The 24,425-nt window shown below is 42.0% G+C and overlaps 1 protein-coding gene across 1 annotated transcript; it reads right to left on the bottom strand.

The window, feature by feature from the left end:
* Positions 1–798: 798 nt before the first annotated feature.
* Positions 799–4,418, bottom strand: LOC125718615 (galanin receptor type 1-like). The gene is made up of 3 exons (XM_048992522.1): positions 3,747–4,418; positions 3,435–3,500; positions 799–2,434 (listed from the first exon to the last, which is right to left on the bottom strand). The coding sequence occupies exons 1-3, from the start codon at positions 4,416–4,418 to the stop codon at positions 2,114–2,116; spliced, it is 1,059 nt and encodes a 352-aa protein (XP_048848479.1). The 3' UTR covers positions 799–2,113.
* Positions 4,419–24,425: the final 20,007 nt, after the last annotated feature.

Raw genomic sequence — 24,425 nt, 5'->3', positions numbered from 1 at the left:
TATTAGCGATGAGAACTTAATTGGAGCTTATGAAGTATTATAATTAACAGTATAATGCCTTATGACTGTCAATAGAAGATGCTGTAATGTTTTATTAATTCTTATAAAGACAATTATAATGCATTATGAATGTATCTATAGTGCATTATAGATGACAGCTTTAAGTGACATGTTACATATTTTTCCATGAAGAATAAGACCTTTGTGGAAATCTTGTAACTACTTAGCTAATGTATCAAAATATGGCACTTACATGGCATACTGTGAAAAACAATGTGGCAGATTACACTAAGAGAACATTTTTCATAATATCATGAGCATCAGGGAATTAGAATTTTAAAAACGTTGGTACCCCTATAACATTAGTGGGTAAGAGAGCTGAGGGCTGTTTCTCGTTTGTGCTGCACAAACAGTTTCAAGGCATGAGATAAGGGAAACTACACCTGGTGTGTTGGTAGACCTGACCTTGAGTAGGTCTCCTAGCTGGGAGGGGGAGGAAGGGAGAGCTGTTGGAGTGACTGCGTGCAAGAGACCGCATGCGGGCTTAGCTCTTCTTTCACTGTGCTCATTTACAGAGGAGGGTAGATCAGCTTCACAAAGTGCAAATTTTCTTTCAACCAACCAGTTGAGTAGAAAGACTCACAATCACAGAGGACTCAGCCGGTTGGTTGAAACAGACTCTAGGTCTGGATTTGTACTTTCTGGACCTGAAAACTCCACCTCTCCTCGTACTGTATATATAATATTCACTTAATTGTTGTTTTACTATTCTCATATATATATATAATACATGTGCATGCAATGTAGGCGTAACAAAAGCAATCATAATATAAGAATCAATACTTATGTAAAAGGACATATAATCTTTAAAATTATCATATGAGGTATCAGTTTTTTCCCTTGAAATGTTTGCTTCTTTTCTCACATTTATTGAACATGGAAAGTGTATTGAACAAAGATAGATGAAGAATGTGCACAGACGTGGCTCCTTGCAGCAACTGTGGGAGGTATAGGACAGGACAGCAGGGCCCTGTACCAGGGACACTGAAGGGTAGCAGGATGAAAGACAAGCTAACAAGAAACATCTGGTCATCTAGTGCAAGGATGTCACTCATAGAAAAAGTAAATAAATCAGAGATGGGCAAATGAAGCTTCATGAACCACTTGCTGTATTTTTGGACCCCACTAGATGGTGCTCTTAATTTATTTTGGGGCATTAACAGAGAGCGCCATCTAGGGGGATAGAAAAATACAGCAAATGGTTCATGAAGCTTCATTTGACCATCGCTAATAAAAATGGATGCTGATTTGTGAGCGGGGGCTTCTTTCCATCGCATGTGGGGAACCCCCCTGCCCACAGACAAAATAAATGTGAAACTTCTCGTACGACAAGGTGTCTTATTTTTGTCCATCCAAAATTTCTGAATATCACATCTCGTAAACACAAACAGACAAGAAATGCGACAATACGACGAAATTGCTGCAGTAAATCCAAGCCCTTCTCAAAACTTATCTTTGCCATAAATCAAATCAAGATCCACAGAAGCAGATCAGATCTGAAAAAGAAATAACAAACAAGCAGTGAAGTCTAAGCACACGACTGCAGTAGCTTCAGGTGTACAGTGACGGACTCTGAGTGTCCCAGCGTTCAGGTTTTCATTTTCTCACCACACCGCTCGTTGTGATGAACAGCAGAAAGTGCCACATTTCTGCATTTTCATGCGGCTCTATTCCTGTGAAGCTTGCAGCTTCAGTTAAACAGTTTGTTCCCTTTGCCCAGGATCTTTCTGAGTGAAAAAGACTTGAGAATACTATTGTGTTTACCAAACCATAAATTTATGTTCAATTTCAAGCTATAATACGTCATGTATATTTACATTTAATGCATTTAGTATTTAGCAAGTGCTTGCAACCAAAGTGACATAGAATTGCGAAAGGAAGGCCGGACAGTTCGTGAAGCAATTGGGGGTAAAGGGTTTCGATCAGGGGCACAGCAGTGAAATCACTCCTCTGACCCTGAGATTTGAACCAGCAACCTTCTGATCACAGGCACATAATGAAGTATAGTAATAATGCATGATGTTTACACAGCCATTTTCCAGGCCTGAATCCGTCAGACGCTGGTGCAGTTGGTGGACAGGGGCGCCTCCATCTTGCTCCTCGCTTCCTTAGTGTTGCCCCTGGAGCAACCGCTCCTGCCCAGCTCGCACCTGAAGACCTGCGCATAGGCCTTCCTGAAGTTCTCCGACAGGAAGGCGTAGATGATGGGGTTCACCGAGGAGTTGCTGTAGGCGAGGCAGTGCGCCGCCACCCGCAGCACGAAGGAGGCCTGGTTTAGCGGGAAGGAGCCGAACTCCACCCAGAGGTGCACGACATGGTGGGGCAGCCAGGACAGGCAGAAGACCACCACCACCACCAGGACGGTCTGAGCAGTCTGGCCCAGGGGCAGCAAGAGAGAAATTTCAGTCTCCACTTAAATCGGAGGGAGTAAGAGCTGCATGGGGAAGAGAGCATAGCAAAATGTGTGTGTGTGTGTGTGCGTGTGTGTGTGTGTGTGCGTGCGTGCATGTGTGTGTGTGTGCGTGCGTGCATGTGTGTGTGTGCGTACATGTGTGCGTGCGTGTGTGCGTGCGTGCGTGTGTGTGCGTGCATGTGTGTGTGTGCGTGCGTGCGTGTGTGCGTGTGCATGTGTGTGTGTGCGTGTGTGCGCGTGCGTGCTTGTGTGTGCGTGTGTGTGTGTGTGCGTGTATGCGCGTGCGTGCTTGTGTGTGCGTGTGTGTGTGAGGATTGGCATAGATGTACCCTTAAATGTCCCAAAAGTGTGATAAAACCTGAAACTTCCTTACATTTGGGGACATTTTTCATGCCCCCATTATGGATAACCTCAATTTTAAGAATATGTGTGAATCAATCAAAAATGTCAAATGTCTTGTATTTTGTTTGGTTAATTATGGTTACGGCAAGGGGTAGGTGGGGGTTAAGGATGTTGTGACTGGGGATTAAGGGGGATTAAGGTTTTTCCAATATAAATGAATGGATGATCCCTATTTATATAGGCATCAAGATAGGTTTATAAGTGTTTGTGTCTGTGAGTAATTCTGCATATATTACATCGTAAGGAAGCAATGTAAAGACAAAATACAAGACTTTGGGTTATTTTAATTTTTTGTTTACAGTCACATATTTTTATAAAATTGATTTTGCACAAGGCAAAAAGTATTATTTCTGGATAGTGTGGGGACATTGCTTACCCGAAATGCAATATATACAAAACCACACACACATAAAGGGGGCAGGACCCCTGAGGATAGGTGTCCGAATAATGGATGAATGGATGGATATTATCGTGCAATACAACCAAAATAAACCATGACTAGGCAAAACCGTCCCCAGGCGTAAAAACGAGTATGGAAAGGAATAGATAGCACATATACCTTTCTTTTAGAAGCTTCTGACTTCTTTGAAAAGCCTCTCAGTTTTTTGTGTAAGTGACTTATTACCTATAAAAAACATACGTCAAATACTTCAATTACTATAATTCACATACTTTTAGCGTGTAATAAAGGTTCAACACGTGGACTTGAATTATACAAAAATATATTAAACTAAAAAATTATACTAAAAGGACTGTCATATCACAGCTTGATGTAGACATTACAGATGTTATTTTCGGATTTTTCTTCTTATGATGTTGAATACTTTTTCGATAAATATTTGCTGTATAACAGAGTATGACGCTCACTAACCTTTGCGTAGCAGAAGGAGATGAGAAGTAGGGGTAACATATAACCAAAGACAAACGTACAGACCGCATAGAGCTTCTTTCGGTTGTGGTCTGGCCACACTTCCCAACAAAACGTGCTGTCTTCTCCCCTTCGGACAATGCTCTGGTAGTAAGCGACCGGAGCTGCCATGGCAAGGGAGATAATCCATATGGCGATTACCCCGGTGAGGGCATGCCTGGCCACCCGTAAAGAGGTGGACTTCCGAGAGTGCACGATGGCAATGTAGCGGTCCACGGACATCGCCGACAAGGTGAAAATGCTGACCAGCATGGACACTGTGAAAAAGTAGTGGATGAATTTGCAGATGATGGCTCCGAAGACCCACGTCGGCAGCATGTATACGGTGGATTGGAAGGGTATGCAGAAAACCAGGTAAGACAGATCGGCAATGCTCAAGTTGAGAATGAAGATGTTGGTCGTGCTGCGAGGCTTGCCGGGCTTACTTCGAGCCAGCACCGTGATCACCAAAGAATTCCCCAGCACCCCAAGAGTGAAAATGAGCCCAAATATCAGCAGCGTTATCAAGTTATCGATGCCAATCCCAAGCAGAAGTTTTTGGGTCGATTCCCCGGCGTTCGTCAGGTTGCCACATAACAGTCCGTCACTCTGGTTATTTACAGCTGACGGATCCATCACTTGTAGCTGGCAGGGCTGAACCAGGATCGCCCAACAATTACAAGCCTAACTATAGGTTTCCCTTATTTCCATGTCATTAACTGCCAATAAAAATAAATCGCCCCCCAAAAATGAACAGGAGTCGCAGTACTCAGTCTAATAAATTAGTTTGTTTTTTGTCATTTTTTTGGCTATAAGGTTATATGATTTTGTGCTCATATGTGTTAACGATGAGCAACCGCTGTTCTGCGCCCTTCCCTAAGTCACTCGCCTCCTGCGCTTTGCTCCCTTCACAGTCTCCGCTTCTTCTCCTCCTCTATCTTCCGCCGAACTTCCTCTTGTCTGGAAATACAGACCCGGGCCGCCCCTACAGCACGTCAACCTGTAACTCCCAGCAGTCTGACGACGGAACAACCCATTCTTTTATGATAAAAGTGGGTGAGTTAAGTATGGCTGACAGTGGCTTCGGGCAGTGGGTAATGCGTAATTTACTGGGGGGGGTTAACTTTTTGATTTGTAAGGGGAGTGAAAATGCCATTTATAATAATAATAATAATAATAATAATAATAATAATAATAATAATAATAATAATAATAATAATAATAATAATTGGGGCGGCATGGTGGTGCAGTGGTTAGCACTGTAGCCTCACACCTCTGGGACCCTGGGTTACATGTGTGCGGAGTTCGCATGTTCTCCCCATGTCGTCGTGGGGTTTCCTCCGGGTACTCTGGTTTCCCCCCACAGTTCAAAGACATGCTGAGGCTAATTGGAGTTACTAAATTGCCCGTAGGAATGCATGTGAGAGTGCATGGTTTGTGAGTGTGCCCTGCGATGGGCTGGCCCCCCATCCTGGGTTGTTCCCTGCCTCGTGCCCATTGTTTCCGGGATAGACTCCGGACCCCCCGCGACCCAGTAGGATAAGCGGTTTGGAAAATGGATGGATGGATAATAACAATAATAATAATAATAATTCTTATTATTATTATTATATAAGTATATAATATAATAATTACTAATAATGATAATAATAATAATTATTGTTGTTATTATTATTTCTTTTTTAAAAAGTCTGATTTCGGTTCTTGAAAGGCAACTTATACACATACTGCACCCGAGTTGGGGCCTTTTTCATTAATCCTGTGCTATGTTTGGTACTATGGATTACCAAAAGGTGTTGACCTTACTTCTGGTTTAATCCCATTTGCATATCGACTGGCACTTTCTCTCTTTAATCAAAAACTGTATACCTGATTTACCTGACAAGTAATAACAAAAAAAATGCACCGGCGTTAACTTGCAAAGTTCCACGGAACAGCAGGGAAAAGGGATGGAAGTAGGGTAGCAAAAATCGAGCGTATGAAATTATTTATGTACATCAATTACATTTTATGCATTAATGAATAACTTTTTGCTTGATTTGACCTGGTCATATCGATTATATCTCTCGGCTGGTCCGGGAACGCCTTGGAAATGCCCTGGAGGAACTGCAGGAGGTGGCTGGCGAGAGGGAGGTCTGGGCATCCCTGCTTGTACTGCTGCCCTGTGACCCATCCCAGATAAGTGGCAGATGATGGATGGATGGATGGATGACCTGGTTATGTCTCTTGCTTACCTATCCAACATCCGAACATTGATACTTCTCTGAAATCACTCTGTATTTCACTGGGGGGTGATTTCATGGTGCCAAAGCAGTACTTCAATAGTAACTGAACACAGTTTTAAACATTATTTAAGTTTCATCAGTGAGTCCTTTCGCGAAGGAGCTCGATCTTTCCATACAAACTGTGGGAATACGTCTTCCGCGGCATTTCTCCTGTGGAGAAAGCCGGACTTTAAATGAACTCCAGCTTAGTTTTACTTGCTTATTTGTTTTGTTTACCGCGTTTTGTCAGAAAGGCATGTGATCGCAGCTAATGGGTCCATGGGGCAGCATAACAGCTTTTGCACTTTGTTAAATAAACATTATAGACGTTAATCTTTCCATGTGATGTTCAGAGACGGCTGTTAAAAATCACTCATAATTTAGCTAAATAGTGCTAAGAGTTCCCTGTGAGTACGTTACCCTCTGTACAGATGAGTGATATGATGTGATTCAGGGATTACACCCAAACCCCACTGGGGGAGTCACTTTCCTAGGGGCCTCAAAACCGCTCTTGGTTTAAGCGTCTGGATCTTCTAGGCATGGTGATGTCATTGATGAATATTTAATGTCTCAGCTCTGATTGGCTGCCATGCACACCATCTGTCAGAAGGAAGCTCAGCGACGGCGAATCAGTGACTCTTGCGTGATTCTTGCACAGTGACACCGAAGTTGACGTCGACTTTTCCAGATAAGGAGAAATTAAGCAAGACCAAACAGAACCTCTGTATAGGGAACCTGCTACACCCAGTTATGCTGTGTTTTTAATTTTAAACAGATATGCTGAAAAAAAACTATATTTCCAATCTCTTACTCTGCTTGTTCTGTATTCAGGGGTAATAATACAAGTTTCAGTTGATACTTTATCACCAGCTCACAGCTGTTCCCAGCTGTGCCTGAAATTAAAAGCGAGAAAGAACAGCGACATCATATAAACCGCATTACTACATAATCTTACCTTGCACAGCTTTTAGGGTGATTAAGGTAACTTCAGACATAGATGGACTTCGGAAGTGGGGGGCGACACGCTGATCCTCAAGTTAACGACAAACTTGAGTCTGTTTCTTCAAACTGAAGTTTCACTGCCTTCTAACTCCAGATTAGAATGATCCTTTTTGGCGCCGTTTCATGGTTTTAAGCAAATGTACAGATTAATGGGCGTTGGCTGTCGAATTGGAACAGAATCTCTAGGCGTCTGTATTTATCCTGATATTTTTGCTACTTATCATGTTCAGTGAGGTAAATAAAATGTGTACTGCCATTCATGCTTCTAATTATTTTAATTAGGCCACAATTAAATTGCTTTGAGTCCTAGCACCTCTTGTTCCATCCCTTTTGTCCCACAGTATGCGGATTAAAGATAATATTAACGATGTTTAAATTTGAACCCCTTTTATTAATGGTTATTGCAGATGGAGAGGAATGCAGCTTTTCATTGAAAACACAAGCAAAAGTGAGCAAGGCACCCACACAATGACACTGCCATACTCTGATGTGGACATTTACGAAACACGAGCCAATGCATAGCAATCATCAGGGCACTGGAAGGAACCCAGGCAGCATACAGCTAAAGGCAAGGGGTGCTCTGAACTGGTTGAACTGGAAGTTCAGCTTACCCGCAACTTAACACATAACAGACCATAACTATGGCTGCTGGTGCTGCTGTATACGCCGTTTTTACCCACTATGCTTGTCCATTAAGGCGTCTATGCAGGTTCTGACCATCCATGCTCTCTGCCTTCCTTGCTTGGGATTGGCACCATCTGAGCTGGAGTCCTGGCTCAGTCCTATGGAAGGGTGACATCGTGGATGTGATCGTGGATTAGGCCTTCAATCTGTCACCCTACACAGGCGGTGTAGAGAACTGACTCATTGATGGACTTTCGGCTTTGCCCTTGACCACAGTCTACACCTTGCCTTTAGCAAGCAAGCTCACTCTTTCTTTTTCATATAATGTTAGTGTGCTTGGGGGGTTGGGAAGCCAGTCGTCCTTGGACCCCCAGAGTTTTATTTTCTCCCTATTTGGGAATTTTTGGTTCCGCTCCTCCATTGTCATTTGGCTTTCATTGTTTCTTTTCTTTATTATTTCGTTTAAATGATGTAGTAATGTATCACAGCACACTGATGTAAAGTGCCTTGTGAAAGGCGCTATATAAAATTGAATTGAAGTAAAGGCCAATCCCTTGCAGGAGAAAATTGGCACACTTGGTACAAATCCAGAAACTATGGGGAGAATATGCAGACTCCACACGGACGAAGGAGGTGCAGGGTTCAAACCTGCCAAGCCTGGAGGTGTGAGGTTACAGTGTTGGCACTGTGTGTTTCGTAATCATCACGCCTGGAGTATCGACTGCTGTGCAATTCATGGCACAGACTGACCATGCCTAAGATAAGCAAGTGGATGCATGTATGGATGAATGGATGTTGTCTAATTTGGAATTTAAATGACTATTTCCTTCAGTACAGAGCAGGCAAAGGTGAAGTTGGTGGTTTGAGGAGCCTCATTACCACAGCTTCACTGCAGTCCCACACTATTCCAAGTTAACTGCACCACAGTGCAATCAATGACAAGAGGAACTATGTGGTTTTGGGCAAAGTAGGTTAAGCATGTTCTCAAGTTCCGCTCATTTTCATTCTCCAGAGAGCCATGTGTTCTACAAAACAAACAAATAAATAAACAAGCAATCAAATAAATACATTGCGTGAAGTTTCAGGATATTCAGCTAACGACTCAATGACACTGTAAAAAGATCAAGTGTTATCGGCCACCTGAATTTTAATTATGTATAAAGAAAAAATTCTTCAGCCTGGTCCCTATGTTGTTTACCCACCTGTAAACATCCTGCAAACAGCCCTGATTTCCATTGAAACTCACAATTATACTCATTTTACCAAAACAAGAGCAGAAAAACAAAACTCTAGACATACAGGCGGGGTTTTGTATAGCAGTGTTCATTATGGCTGTTCATCAGACTGATTATAATGTCTGATTCCTGGGAGTTCTTAACTACCGCTCTGTTTGATTATGTCCAGGAAGCATAAGCCGCGGTACGGGGTGATTTGATCGTGATCGTAGGTCTGTTCGGGACATCCAGAAAAACGGCGCAATTATGTATTAAATTATCTGCATCTCATGTAATTTGAGCCACAAATGATGGGCAGACGACAGAGTGCAAATCCCTGCCCTCCACCAATCAGAATCCTTTTGTAATGCCACCCTTATCTTCAATTAACCGAATAGCTTCTTTCATGCAATAGGAAATCTCAGAGCTTTGCATCTAATAAGAACATGGATTCATGCAATGATTCGTAACGCATCAGTGTATGATTTTAGATCGCGGTAAGTAAGTTCAATGGGTTTCAAGTAGTTTTTTTTTCCGGTACGTGGATGTTATAGATTCTGCTGAAATGCTACCCGGTTACATTTGCCTTGGCAGCATCCCTGACATCCAGAGGCACTTCTGTTTCCATAGCGACCTATATCTTCTTGGCTTCATGGAGGATGTTTTCCTGTCACTGTAGCGGCACACAGCAGTCAGTTCCCATGTGCTTCAGTGCATCGGGCTGCGTCTGACCAGAAAGTCAGATTTAGTTACATTTGCTGTACATGTGCACATTATATTTAGAGGAAAACCTCTCTTGGGCAAATTGGTCCATGGTTTCCATGAAAGTATTTAAAATGATAAATCCTTCACCTGTCATTTGTACAAGTACCTCGGGATTCTTCTCTTTGCACACCCCATCTTGCTCGCCGTAACTTAGGGGTCAGGGCACAGCATCAGCCAATGTGTGGTGGCCTTGGAGCTGGGGGTTATGGACCTTGCTTAAGCGTCCATGGATATGTGACTGTTCCTGCTGAGTCGCTCCTGTGACAAAGGCAGGTCACACGTGATCGTAACAGGTGATCGTAACAGATGATTGTAACATGTGATTGTCACAGGTGATTGTCACAGGTGATCGTCACAGGTGATCGTCACAGGTGATCGTAACAGGTGATCGTAACAGGTGATTGTCACAGGTGATCGTAACAGGTGATTGTAACAGGTGATTGTCACAGGTGATTGTCACAGGTGACCGTAACAGGTGATTGTAACAGGTGATTCTAACAGGTGATTGTCACAGGTGATTGTCACAGGTGATCGTAACAGGTGATCGTAACAGGTGATTGTCACAGGTGATCGTAACAGGTGATTCTAACAGGTGATTGTAACAGGTGATTGTCACAGGTGATTGTAACAGGTGATTGTAACAGGTGATTGTCACAGGTGACCGTAACAGGTGATTGTAACAGGTGATTCTAACAGGTGATTGTCACAGGTGATTGTCACAGGTGATCGTAACAGGTGATCGTAACAGGTGATTGTCACAGGTGATCGTAACAGGTGATTCTAACAGGTGATTGTAACAGGTGATTGTCACAGGTGATTGTCACAGGTGATCGTAACAGGTGATTGTCACAGGTGATTGTCACAGGTGATCGTAACAGGTGATCGTAACAGGTAAAACAATATCTGTTTCAGTACATCTACTGGCGGCCAAAACAAACCAATTCAGCTGGCTGTGAACCCATTTTAGATCCAGACGAAAATAGCCTTTGGGTTCTTCTGAAATTTAACTGAGGTTACTTTTATGTGACATTAACAATACTGTATTAATTATGAGTGCATTCTGAATTTCAAAGGGAATGCGTGGACGACAAACAAAAGTACAAATGAAAAATTATTATATTGAATGAGGACAACCTCATAATAACGTACCCATGATATTCACACAGATGAGCTATATAAGAAAGATGACTGAAATGTCATTTCTGACATGCCCACGTACGTCGTATTCAAATTTAAACTCTAGGCACCCACACTAAGCTGTCATTATTCCCCAAAACAATATTCGCCGTTGGCATAATCATTTAAGCAATTTGGCGGTTGTCTGAGTCAACTTTAAAGAATTCCTATTCTTAGTGTTTCGTAACCTCGAACGCCTGCGTTGTAATCACAAAAGCAATTCTGCATTTTCAGAAGTTAAAAGAAAAGAAACAATGGTAAACAACACGAGATATAAAAAGTAATCAAGGGAGGAATAAATATGAAGGAATTGTTTTTGCTGACGGCTTTGTAATTACGTCCAACGTACCCAAGCGAAACGGATTGGAAGACGACGTTTCCGAGAGAATTAAGACGTCTGCTTATACGCGGTAAGATAGGCCGTAACTAAATTGACTGCTCTCCTTCCATCTAATCAAAGTCGACTTCACTCCAGGGAGTTTGCTCTCCTTATCACATTTTCTACGTTAGGGATTGTGAGTCATAGTACTTTAGAGCTTTTGAGGAAATGAACGAAGTATTGAGACACAGGGAAAGTGTTCGATTTTAAAATGCGGAATCTTGATTCGATCCATTCATTTATTCACTTGTCATCTAAGACGTTGATCCGGATAAAATAATTGCGTTTTACTCATGCCAATTGTGACAGACATACCCTAGGAATTAATTGTATTTTTACTCGTCTGTTGGTTTAATGGAACTATAGACAAACCGCAAAGATGTCTGGTGTATTACACAAAATGTTGTTGGTAACGTGTTACAATGTATTTTCTTATTTTTTTGGTTTTTGTTTTGCTGTGTTTATATCTCTTAAATAAATAAATCTGGCAGACAGTCTTTGTTTAATCGTAAAGGAGACAATGGGTATGATGCTTGACAGACCCCCATCATGCATATACTCCTCATATACCAGCCCCTAGCAGGGACCTCGCCTTGTCGGCGAATGGTCCACTGACAGATTCAGCTGTGTCAGCGCTTGCAGGACGCCGGTGAAAGCAGCTGTGTTTACAGAACTCTAGATAAGCGCCTCTACCCACAGAGAAAACTCTGCTCAGTCTATAGACCAGAAAGGGCCACATTCATAACAGATGACGAAGGCCTTGCATTTTGGCACATTGTAGCGCTTATCTTGGCAGATGTTTTGAATGCATGTCATCTTGCAGACGCTTATGCGTGATGTATTAATTATCGGCAAACCTTTATATACCACAAACTGCCAGTAATTTAATGATGTAGTGCACCCAGCTGGCAATATGTCAAAGGCATGAACAAACAAACACCGAGTCTTTAAACCATGCAGATGCTTATGCCAAAGGACTAAGAAGGTGTGTGATGTAAGCCATTCAGCAGTGCTTGGATTTTGTTAGTATTTAGTTCCTGAAATGCATTATGGCAACAAACCTAATTAAAGACCATATTGAACATTGTGGGTCTGATTTTTGGAGGAACTGAATGAAAATATTTATGTGCTTTGGCAGACCTGTATGTAATTCAAAGGTATTATATGAAGGGAATGACTGAAACCTTTCACTCATGATGTCCACACAACATGACAAGATGTTGGTCACCACTGGATCTGTCTAACACCAGGACTCACCTATACTCCAAAGAAAAGGAGCTTGAACATTACTATAAAATCCGGCGTGTCGTAGGAGAAGTGCTGTCACCAAGAAAGGTGTGAGATGCTACTCTCAGTTGAGCCAAAAGAAAAATTTTCTGAGCAGCACTTTTCATACGTACTGCTGGGAAATGACTGGAGGGGCTCCGTAACTGGCTGATAATGCTGACTCCTTATGGATTGCGTGGTGACTGGAAGGTACATCCATCTGTTATAATGACGGATGGGCTATTCAAGACACTAGACATAACTTTGATGTGATTTACAATATGTTACACTTACATATATATACACAAAATAGGGGCCTTTGTCTTCGGCATTTGGAGTCTTAACTGTGAATTGAATATTTGAAGTCCTTGGTTTTAAGAAACCAAAAGTCTCAAAATAATGAGCAACTTTGTATCTCGGACTCAACAACATATGAACTCAGTTGGCCATGGCTTTGAAGGGGAATAAATTGCAGTGAAAAGTGAATTTACTGCTGTGGGTTTACAGTGAGTTACTAGGGTCGAATTATAAAATGTGTGAAGTCAAGTGCTGGTTATAAATCCTACCAGAGAGAAATAAGTTGGTCAGACGCATCCACAGTAGTGTCCAACACAGGGGAATAGCGTGAAGTTTAGTGCACCTGTGAATTTTTCTACTAATGATTTGTTCTGACAGGCTTCTTGTGTGAAAATAAAACTCAAATTACTAGAAGTCATTGAAGATATGCCTCAAAATTACCACAACACTGTGAAATGTTACATTCTGTGCGTCTATCCACAAATTCACTCAAGGGTTTTATTTGAGGAGAGCGGTTATGATGGTTATGAGCCACCTGCCTTTGAAAATTAAGAAAATATCTGTATGAGAGAGTAATGATATCAATATTCTGTGAAAAATCCTGAAAGAAAGTGTCCCTTTATAATGGACTCAACACTTTGAAAATATGCAGTATGCAATATGAGTTCATAATCTGGGCAATTACTCACTTCGTGAGCAGGGGGTCTCTCATGAGGCTTGGAAAACAGTAGCAATAAACCACAGATGCCTACAGATATGAGTAATTAAAAGTCTATTAGTATTTTACCAGTAGTCCCACAAATGGCAGAAAAATTGGTAGGGAATAATTAATTCAGCATTTAAATTATAGCAATTATGTTGTGCATCCTATGATGCTTTAGTCTCAGTCATTCAAAATACTAATTGTACTCTTAAAATATATATAATTAAAACTGGAGTGGTGTGACTGCAGCTGTGTTTATGAATGTCAAATAAGCATTTCCATACCTTCAGTCCTGATATTTTTGTTTTAAAATTGTTTAAGAATTGGCTTAGATCAAACAGAGAACAGTATTCTGTGACATATAATGTGGATGTACAAATGTCTGTCACGTATTCTGGCAAGAGTCAGCTGACAGTTATGCCAATGGGACCAACCCTGGATGCCATGCCAGTCCATCAGGGCACATTAATGCACACGATGAAACTGAGAAAAGCCAACTGGCCCAACTGCATCTTCGGAAAGAGCCAGAATTCCTTGAGAAGGCTCCATGCACACAGAGCATGATCAGGGTCCCAAGCCTCGGAGATGGGAGGTAACAGCCCTATGAACCACGGTACTCAGCCAGAATCACAGCATTATTGAGAAATATTGCTGTGTTTGGATATTTGATATCTAAGATTCTGCAAGCTATTCTCCCCTCCACCTTTATATCAGCGAAATAAAGACTAAGAATATTTTATTTTTCTACCAGGAAGTTATATTTAACTAAACGGTTAACTTCTGGATATACCTAAAATTAGGTTTTCTGGGGGAAAAAAAAGGATATATTATTGTGCATGCATTATCGCTGACGACGTGGTGAATTTCTGCTGTACTCTTAAACAGTTCAAATATTTAGTGACGCTTCAGTAAACAACTATTGGCAGGCTGGTGAAAAAAATTGCACAAGCGCTGCAGTACCAGTGCCCAACAGAGGAGGGCATGATTTCTCTGTCACGTCACGGGATTGTCAAACATGTCTTCATACAAACTGAGAATGCTCTTAGGCATGCTGAAGCTTATAGACTTTGGGCTACATACTTACCATCATTATTCACTATTTATGCTAACCAGATTGGGTTTCCATGTTAGCGATTTGATTCCCACTTTATTAATGAGGTAAGGAATGGTAGTCAGTTGCTTAGTGGTCTAAAACATTCAACACCCTCCTTCTTGTATAGGATACTCCACATGCAATTTCCTGCCCAAGGCCTCTTAGTCCAGAATTTTCTCATCTGAATGGTTCTATAATGAACCGAGGACACATCTCCTTGCTCAGATGTACACCAAGCTGGCCATCTTTGACATTCAGAACTAATTATGCAGATTACAAAGTGAGGATAGTAATGTCTCACTCAAACCTCAAACCCAAGCTAGTTGAACATGGGCAAGTAACCTTGTGATTTATTGTCTTTCTTTAATGTTTTCACGCAAACATGCTGTAGAATAAAGCTACATTCATCCCACAGCATGTCTTGCTCTTTGAAAACTTTCAGCACTGTAGATAAATGACAGTGTAATCGGGTTCTTACAGTACAGGGCCAGACAGTGCCTGGGGCTCATTCAGAATGATCATTGTGATTCAGGGTGAAATGTCTTTAACGTTCATGTAACAGAACCAAAATCTCACTTACCTTTCAGCTGACAACTCTCATTTATTTCTGAGAGAATGAAGGAAAGTGGAGTATTTAATAATAAGCAGTATAAATTATAATTTAATGAAAGCCTATAAAAGACTGTGCTTTTTATCTGCTCAAATGTAATTTAATTTAATACTATTGTGCTATATTCACAGTCAGTTGAACTGCTAAATGATACATTTAAAAAAAAAAAGCTATTCAGTCACTTCATTTTCAAATGTAATTTTCACATCTTCCTTGTATCTTTAACCTATCAAATCCCTACTTATTTTCTTGTAACTGAAACTATATTATTGCTTTTGTCACATCACCTTTTGGCATGAATAATAATAAGGAGCAAGTTATTTGGAAGCAGGATCATTTGGGGATTATCATCTGCATTCAGTCAAATTCTTTCAGAGACAGGAATCCCATCTTTGCATTGATGACACATAGGGCCATAAATAATGTTTGTGCTGATCTTTTACACATCATTTCTGCAAACCCTCTGGTTTAAGTTAAATATTTATGAATAATAAATCATTATTTGTTTGAAACCAGAGGTCACCAGGGGGTCCCCTGTGGATCATCTACTGTGAGGGTATCGCCCTCCTTGTAACGTTCAGTCGGGACACATTTTATTCATTCATGTTTCTCATAAAGCTGCAGCTTGCTGTTCTGCTGCTCTTTTCCACGGCCAGCGCCCTTCTGGGACCTCAGCTGGCAAATGTCAGAACTCATGACCTTCTCCAAAACACAATCTGCTACATTAATTCAGTCAGTGCTAAGCTGAACAGCCTGTTTGCTCAATTTACTTCCAGCCTGATTAGTAATGGCAGCGTACTCATGATTTAAATTGTTTTACCAAATAAAGATTTGTTTATTGGGGTTCAAGGGATTGTATTTTTCATGCGCTTGACTTATTTTCTTTTTTTTGCCAGTGAGGGCAGAGATTTGTGTCAATATCTGGAAGGTTGGGGGTTTGAATCAAGTGGCCAGGTAATCATAGCGCCGTTGGGGTCTTGACCAAGCTCGTGATGGTGACAGGATTACCTTGCCGGCCACAGGCTATGAACCCATGACATGCTGGACACAGCCACAAATGCCCAACCTACTAAGCCACACCTGTGTTACGCTTTTACATTCGCGTCAGTCAGTCTGACGGCTGCTATGCTGCAGGGCAGTTTGAAGGCAAGCGAAAGCATCTTCTAACAAATGTTCAATAGGTATACCAGAAGGAAGAATCACGGTTCAGTGTGTTTGGTTGTTCTCTTAAATAAATATATGTCGCAGATGATGTCAGTGTGATTTATAAGGGAGGCGGCCTCTGGTTCTGGTGTTTAGCTAAGGATATGCAAATAGAGTACAAGAGTTGTCACTGTTTACTCCCACTAAGCTACTAATCAGACGAAATGTTCCTGAGTTTACAAGTTCTTCCACGTTCTGTTGGTTCACGAGATAAAGCGGCTTTAATTGGAAGAGTCTGTGTGTGACAGATTGCAGAAGCAACACACTCATATTTGTTTTATCCTGTTCTGTTGTGTTTCACTTAAGGAAACACAATGAAGGATTGAAAAAGGATAGAAATTGCTCTATTGGTTGGGGAACAAGTACCCTATGAAATAAAGCAGATGAATAGCTGTGGTGCCATTCTGGGGTGTGTTACCCAAAAGCTTCTGTCAGCAATTTACATGACAACTGTTCAGTTGCATGGCTCCAACAACGCAGTTAGCAACCGTGCTTTTGGTAAATGTACCTCTGTCTGGGGCTAAGATCAGATCACTGTACTGCTGTTTGCATTTAGCACATTGGTTTGTGTCTGAGGGGTGGAAAAGTGCCTCAGTGATTAGCACGGTAGCTTCACACCACTGGGTTATGGGCTCTGATCCCACCTCCGTTCTGTGTGTGATGTATTTTTTTTTCTTCTGATATCTAGAGCTAAGATAGAAAAAATCTAGTGAAGACATTTAGAGGGCATGGAACCCCCAGGAAAAAAAGTCAAGTACTTCAAAGAAAGTGTACATAAAATATAGAGCATGTATTTTTCAGGGTTAAGAAAGTGTACATAAAATATAGAGCATGTGTTTTTCAGGGTTAAGGGCACCGTGTACAGAATTATTGATCTTAGCTGGTTCTGTAGGACTTCGGGGAAACAGGAGGATAAAATCGACATGCCGTAACCTCAGAGAAATGCACTTTTAACTTTGAAGTGTCTAGTGGCCACCCGCATTGCTGCGGCTGTAGCTTCCACTAGCTGGTACAGTGCCTGATACCGCCTCAGTGTCCTGCCGGGGGTCACAGCTGAAAAGCAGATATTGTTGAAGGAGCACATCCATCACTGCAGCTCTGTTCTCCCGATTGATACCATTGTTCTGGCTCTGTTCTGCGGGATGCACGCTGTGGCTTCAGAGAAATCTGTCTGTGATACAGAAAGAGGTTCCTCTCGGGGCGCTGCAGATCTGGGCCTTTCGCTCCATCCGTTTGGCCCCCGCAGAATCTTCTGCTTTCAGCCTCAGAAATCATGAAACGGTTTCTCCTGAGCTGGATACAATAGGAACCGTCAGTGAAAGCTCTCATTATCTGTAGTTACGGGACATTTCCATAGGATTTGAAGTTGCCTTTCATTTAAGAATTTAATAGCCTGTAATTGCAGCCTGCTTTTGATGCTCTTAAGTTGGAGACTTATCATCCCCTGCATGTGGTAATATTATTTTTTATTCCACTAATAATCCAGATTAAACCCCAGTGTTGCTTTTGATGGAGGCGTGTCCTTATAACTGCATGGTGAAGATGGTCCACCCTACGCAAAAGGGGGTGGGGGATTAACAGACAACAGGGTGTCACCCTTTTAACGCTGCAATAGGCAGACAGGAAATGAGGGCCTGAGCGAGTCAGCTGTAGATGTGCCTGATATGAAGATATGGACAGATGGTCACACAGCACCTATGACACGGAAACGGTATCAGTGCAGTGTCACAGCTAAATGCAGACTGGGAGCTATTCTCCTTCACAGTGATCCAGAAATGGTGCATCCACAACAAGCAATGTGCTGAAATGCTCACATTATAGATATTATATATGAGAAACACTTTGAAGAACAATGGATGTTGGCAGTTGCCCTAGAATGATATAGTGCTGACATCATCAACATCATCATCATTATATGGAATCCAGGCTGCAGGATTATGCTGGGAGCCTCCCATGACAGCCCATGACATCCAGACTCCGGGAAGCTCTGGAAAGGTCTCCTGATCCATTAATTAGCAAATGGATGTTTGTCAGTACCGCTGCCCTGCTGGCCGTACCGCAGTCTCCCACATTGGGTGCGGGAAAGCTGAGGAACCAGGCAGAACATGGGGAGTGAGGCAGTGAAACCACCCAGCAAAAGTTCCTAAAATCTCAGTGAGCATCTCCACATTCCAGCATCCCAGTAAAACTTCATTTCCACTTATTTCTGATGCTTTACATAAAGTGTAGCCATGAAAAAACCCTTTTAAAGGTTCCTCTCTGCTTCTTTCCTCAACACATGGAGACATTCAACCTTCAGATTGATCATACCTCTCTAATAGTTACTGTATGTTGACCTTTAGGTCAGTGGAGGGCCCGAACGCGTAGCTGGTCTTTGATCAGGAATGACCTATCATAGAAATGCTTTACTGTTATAGAACAGACGCAAGCTGAACAGACACAGCATCCCTTCAGTGCTATGAGCCCAACTCGCTAATTCTATAAGATCTTGCTCACCAGCTCTGCACAGGCATGTGAATCTTTATGGGTTTTTATAATTACTTCATGTCTATTTGTCTATTTACTTACGCGCTGTGAGATTATCGCCTACTCACCTCCCAGGTATCACTGCAAGCCGGAATGCACATTCTGACCCACAGCTCCACAAATAAACTCACATGTAGCAGCTGAAATATCTGCCATTATGGATGAGAAGACTTTGGCCACAAATTGGCCAGAGCACATGTGTGTCCAGATCAATGGGATGGACGATAATAATAATAATAATAATAATAATAATAAAAAGCAGTGGCACACAAAAATCTGTGATGGAATTCACCGGCATGGGGCCCCTGAACTGGGCCCTGGCGGAGGTGTCTCAGAAACGCAGGGTCACCTTGAAGGAATGGCGTCCCACAGCACTGAACATTTTTACATTAGCAACTGAAATGAGCATGATTCCACACTAAGCACACTGAAGCTTTGTTCGGCTCTGCGAGCGCTGCAGTGCATTTGCAGTGCCACCACTGCGGATCGGGAATTAGCACGGTGTGAGCGCGTCAGCGGGCTGGATGCGGGAGGGGGCACGAGCGATCACGTCGGGCTGAATGCGATGATAATTAATGCGATGAATATGGAGGCTCCGGGGCCACGGTTGCGGGTTCCTCTTCTGTTCATGTGAAATTCCTCTTGCTGGAATTTCTCTCCCACTTCCCAAAGCATGCTGGGATGGAAAGATAGTTATGGGACTGTATGCTGGGCTCTCCGTGATGGGCCTGCTTAAACTGGGCAGCTTAAACTGTTTTGAGTACCAGTAGTTTTAGTATACATGGCAGAATGCGACAGGTTTGCCAATACATATGCAACTCACGTGCCAGTTTCAGATTCTAACGCTTACGCGATAAGTCTTACGACAAATTTCTGTCGTTCCATTATAAACGTAAAATTAGCCACAGCAAAAGCGTTGGGGTAGTTTAAAAACCCTACAGACTATTTACGAGATAATAAATATGTTACATACATGTAAATGTGTGTGCATGTGTGTGCCGGAAATTGAAAATCTCACTCCAGCCAGGGGACCAAAGTTTTGGCAAACCTGATGTGAGCGAACTGGCATGTTTCTAAATGTGTATTAAATGGGAAGTTTGAAACCTGACGGTACACATCTGCGGAACGTGATTTGTCTTTATCGGTGAAAGGCTTCAGCGAGTTTAGGGGTAAATCACCCGCTCAGAGCTTCATCAGGGAGAGCTTCGAGGTTTCTTAATACTGACAAAACAGCATGCGGCACGTCTGCTAAGAAGTTCATCGCGATAAGACCTTAAGGCCTGGCCAAACAGAGGCGTGCTGTAATGAGTCGTGTGGGCGTCTCAGAGACACTTTCCCATCTGATGGGTTTTCAGCATCTCGGTGGGTGTCTTGACCCCAGGCCACATACTTGTCATGGTTAGAGAATGTCTGCCATGTTTATGCCCCACTACAAATCCCCAAAGCTCTCATTGTTACAACCTTGAACTTTAATGCCCCCAGCCCCTCCTCCTGCCGAACATGTCTTGGTGGGGGTGGGACTAGGCATATTCCTGCCCACCACGAAATCCTCATGCAGAGGATCTGGTCTTGGGTGGGGGTGGTGAGACAAACACCTGTTCCACCTCCTGAAGACCCTCCAAGCATCGTGACAACCTAGCTGAGAACATTAGCCAATGTGAATAGCGGAACCATGAAATGTCAACCAGCCATAAATCCGTGTACCTCAAAATCTCCTAAATATATGAATTTCTAACAAGACTCGACATTAACATTCAGTTAAAGCTTTTAATACTCTTTTTACTGTTTTGTCCTGTCAGACTTCATAGTCTTGAGATCAAGTGTAGAAACATGTTAGCACTGGCTAGCATATTAGCATAAATTGCATTTGCCATTTACTAGTATATACCTTAAGTGTGAAAATGTTTTTAACAAAAGCTGCACGTCCAGGGATCTGCTGCACACTGGGTGGGACACTGCATGCTGTAAGGGCCCCACGACTGTACACTAAGCAGCTTCCAACCCTTTCAGCTCGTGTGTCAGCCTGTGAGATAATTGCTAAATGTTATTTTCAGGCCGTGGTATTGTGACAGTCTTTCATCCCCAAGATCACCGCAGCAGCACAGAGAGAACAAAGTGTTTTCTCTTTCCATTTGCTTTGTACATTAGTGAAGAGTTCATGCACCAGCCCCCGGCTCTCCCACCCCTCCCACCCTAGACAAAGCTCTTTACTTTGCTCGCATACATACTTATAATAGTAGAGCCATGGACGTCCTTCCCACTGCAAACACTGCATGGACTATGGGTGGGGGCCTGTATGGAGATAAAAAATCCAGTTACTTCATGCCGCATCCTTGAACATGTCTAACAGAGATGAGAGGAAGGGATCGCAGCCAAGTCAGGGCTACATTTCCCAAAAGAGCCCATTAGCAACTTCCATAGTTAGAACCATTCAGACAGTATGATTTTGGAAAACGAACCCCAGGGAAGCAAGAGGTCTACAACGTGAAAGGCAGAGAACATGCGAGAGGCACCGCAGAGCAACCAACAGCTGGGTAGATTTTAATGAGCAATGCGCTTAGTGACTGGATTAGCTGTGGAAAGAGGGATACATGGATGGATGGAAGGAAGGATGGATGGATGAGTAATGCTAATATGTAAAATGTACGGGCCAGATGTAATTAATTGTACTGAAGAGGCACCGTAAAGGGCTGAGAGAAGGTGAAGAATATTCCAAGGGCACATGAGTGGCAGTAACTATAAAAAAAGTCCGTAACAGGATTTATCTGGGTTGGAGGCCCAATAGAATGTGGTTTAATGGAGCCCTAAAGCTCCAGCTGTTTGTATATACAGTAAGAGACTTACCAGCAGTGCTGCAAAGTTCCTTATTTTAGTCCTTTAAAGTCCAGTCAATAAAAGTGTATGTTGCTTAGAACAGACCGACAGCTGCACTGTAGTGTCACAGCAGACGCTGGGTGATGAAATAGCCTTGATATGCCTGCCAGAAAAGCAAATGCTTTACATGACAAATCCTTTGGCCTGTAATAAATAAACTGTATTGTGAAATGGGCAGACAGACTCCCAGAATGATTGAGGTTAACCAGAGACATCAACAACCATTCAATGCAATTAATGAGCCAATGAAACAAGGATGTCACATTTGAACCAAGAAATAGTATGTTCCTCAAAGCGCATATGATATATAAAGTGTTTCCTAAGCTAATAGGCAACTTTCGCAGAACTTTAGCTAATGCCTTTTCAAAGTTGGCAGAAAACGTTCTTGCTTTTGGTGTTGGGGAGTAACTAAGTTACATGTAACGGTGTTACACGATTAAATTACAAAATAAATGTAATTCTAATCAGTTACATGTAATTAAATGTTGGTGAGTACAAAGGGGTTACATCTGAAAATTAAAAATGAAACGAAAGCAGTCACTACATGAAAGGAAATAATCCGGGAAATGAAATAAAACTGAAAACGACATTTACAAAAAAAAGTGTTGGGCTTTAATCTGCAAAAGTAACGCGCCTCACCACCAACATCTGTTTACCTTGTTTAACAGTATCTCCTCTTTTAAAAGATGTTGTAGCTGCAGATCTGTCCCTTCCTTCATCGCGATTTAAGTACTTATCGCGAGTGTTATCCGCTAACCGAAATTATTTAGCAGGGGAATTCGCCAAATTCATACAGATTACTAACTTTTGAGGATCGCAATACGCATCTCATTAATATTTTCATGCATACTACTAACCTGCTTATCGAATTGTGGGCGAAAATAATGTTCGTATAATGTCAAAAGGTGATAGACTATATATATATATATATATATATATATATATATATATATATATATATATCCCTCTGCAACGGCATACAGTTAAAATTAACTTGAATCGAATAGTCAAGTTGATTTTCTGGAGGAAAATGAATCCTTTATATTAATCGACCAATCGATACAGTGGTCGATAGATTAACCAATAAACGTTAGTGGCAGCCCCTGTAATTACATACATTACTTTGATGGAGTAATCCAAATAGCTTAATTACTTATATTTTTACAGGGTAAATAGTAATCTATGTCCTATTATATTCATAAGTAACCGTCCCAACACTGCTTACTGTAACATTAATTGAATGTTATTTCCATGTTTTACAATGTCAACAAAGGTTCTATTAATGTCAGTATGGTAACGTTAATACTTCAATATTATTTTAATGCAGTTACTGGTGAAAAATACTGTTTTACAATAAGATATTATTGCATAAAAGTGTTGTACATGTACGCTGTGCAGCCTTGAACCCATGACCTTTAAGGTACACAGTGTTATCAGCTGCCCTACCAAGAACTTTGCTTGTTTTTATGTTATGAGTCTTATAGTTGTAGTAGTGGGGTAATGTTCTGAGAACATCAGGAAAACAGGACACTTTGAACGTTTCTATACTTTGATTGTAAAATCGTAAAAAAAAATTTAAGCAGATCTATTGACTTAAATAGCATTTTATGTGATTCTCATAAACTTCACACTGTTGGTGTAAATTATGCCGAGGTAAATTATCCATTAACAGGCCTGTGTAGCATGTGGCTAGCTCCTTAGCGCTAATAACATGGGCAGAGTCCCACCCACGGGCTTGTGATGGCACTCAGTGATCTGTGACCAAGAGAGAGCTCTCAGCAGATGGGTCCGGCCTGTCAGTGCTGTTCATTGCAGTAGAGAAGAGGCTATAGAGGCAGGTAGAGGGGAGGCAGCGGAGATTTAATTGTGTTGCACATGTATTAATTGGCACAAGCTGTAGCGGCCTGGCTCCTGACGGACTCGTGTGAGCTCAGCACGGAATCTTTATCCGCGGTACTCGCCTGCTCATCAAGGAAGCTGCCAATTCTGTCCTGAAAAACAGCCAAACCACTATAAGCTCTGGAGCCTGAGATCCATCCAGTGTCCACAGCTGACAGCACTGCAGTGTCAACGATGCCCTTCTCCCGTGAGCTGGCTCCCCTAAAACACTCAGACGTGAGTCTGACTGCCTTACTCTCTGATTTCCATAAACAGCAGCTTCCGAGTTGTTGCTCACACACCCGAGCACCAAATACATACTCTGCTGTTTACCTGTGCTAGCAGGACCAGCAATGTGTTCAACTTATACAAATTATGTAATAATTTTTCTCTTTTTTTTGTATTATCCTCAAGAAACCATTTTTTTGTTTATTTTGAAGGAATATTGATTCCTTAAAGTAACAATCAACATGGGTTAGGGAGGAAATGATCATTATTAGCCTCTCCCATGAGGCTCTCATTCTGGGGTCTTATCTGGTGGACGGAGCTGCTGTGGGGTTCTCTGTGTGTAGTGCTGGGGGGTACTGGTCTCTACCACCCCTGTCCTGTCATATCTTTCATTTTTATGGAGATAACACACCTGGGGGTGTTCCACAAAGCATGATTTCTTCATTAACCAGATGACTTGAGCCAAATGTAAGGATTGTCCAATAGGAATGCCACCTACCTCTCTTCCTTTTGTACAGTTTTCACATTTGGCTTAAGTTAT

This window comes from Brienomyrus brachyistius, chromosome 23, assembly GCF_023856365.1.
Source record: "Brienomyrus brachyistius isolate T26 chromosome 23, BBRACH_0.4, whole genome shotgun sequence".
NCBI classification, from domain to species: Eukaryota; Metazoa; Chordata; class Actinopteri; order Osteoglossiformes; family Mormyridae; genus Brienomyrus; species Brienomyrus brachyistius.
Note: the sequence above shows the minus strand (reverse complement) of the source record. Positions and strands in the feature narration are given on the sequence as shown.

Excerpts from the sequence above, each read along its gene's own strand:
- LOC125718615 (XM_048992522.1), bottom strand. The coding sequence starts at position 4,418 with ATGGATCCGTCAGCTGTAAATAACCAGAGTGACGGACTGTTATGTGGC. Across the intron at positions 3,501-3,746 it reads TCTCCTTCTGCTACGCAAAG|GTAATAAGTCACTTACACAA; the intron begins GTTAGTGAGCGT and ends TGTTTTTTATAG. Across the intron at positions 2,435-3,434 it reads CAGAAGCTTCTAAAAGAAAG|ACTGCTCAGACCGTCCTGGT; the intron begins GTATATGTGCTA and ends CCCCTGGGCCAG.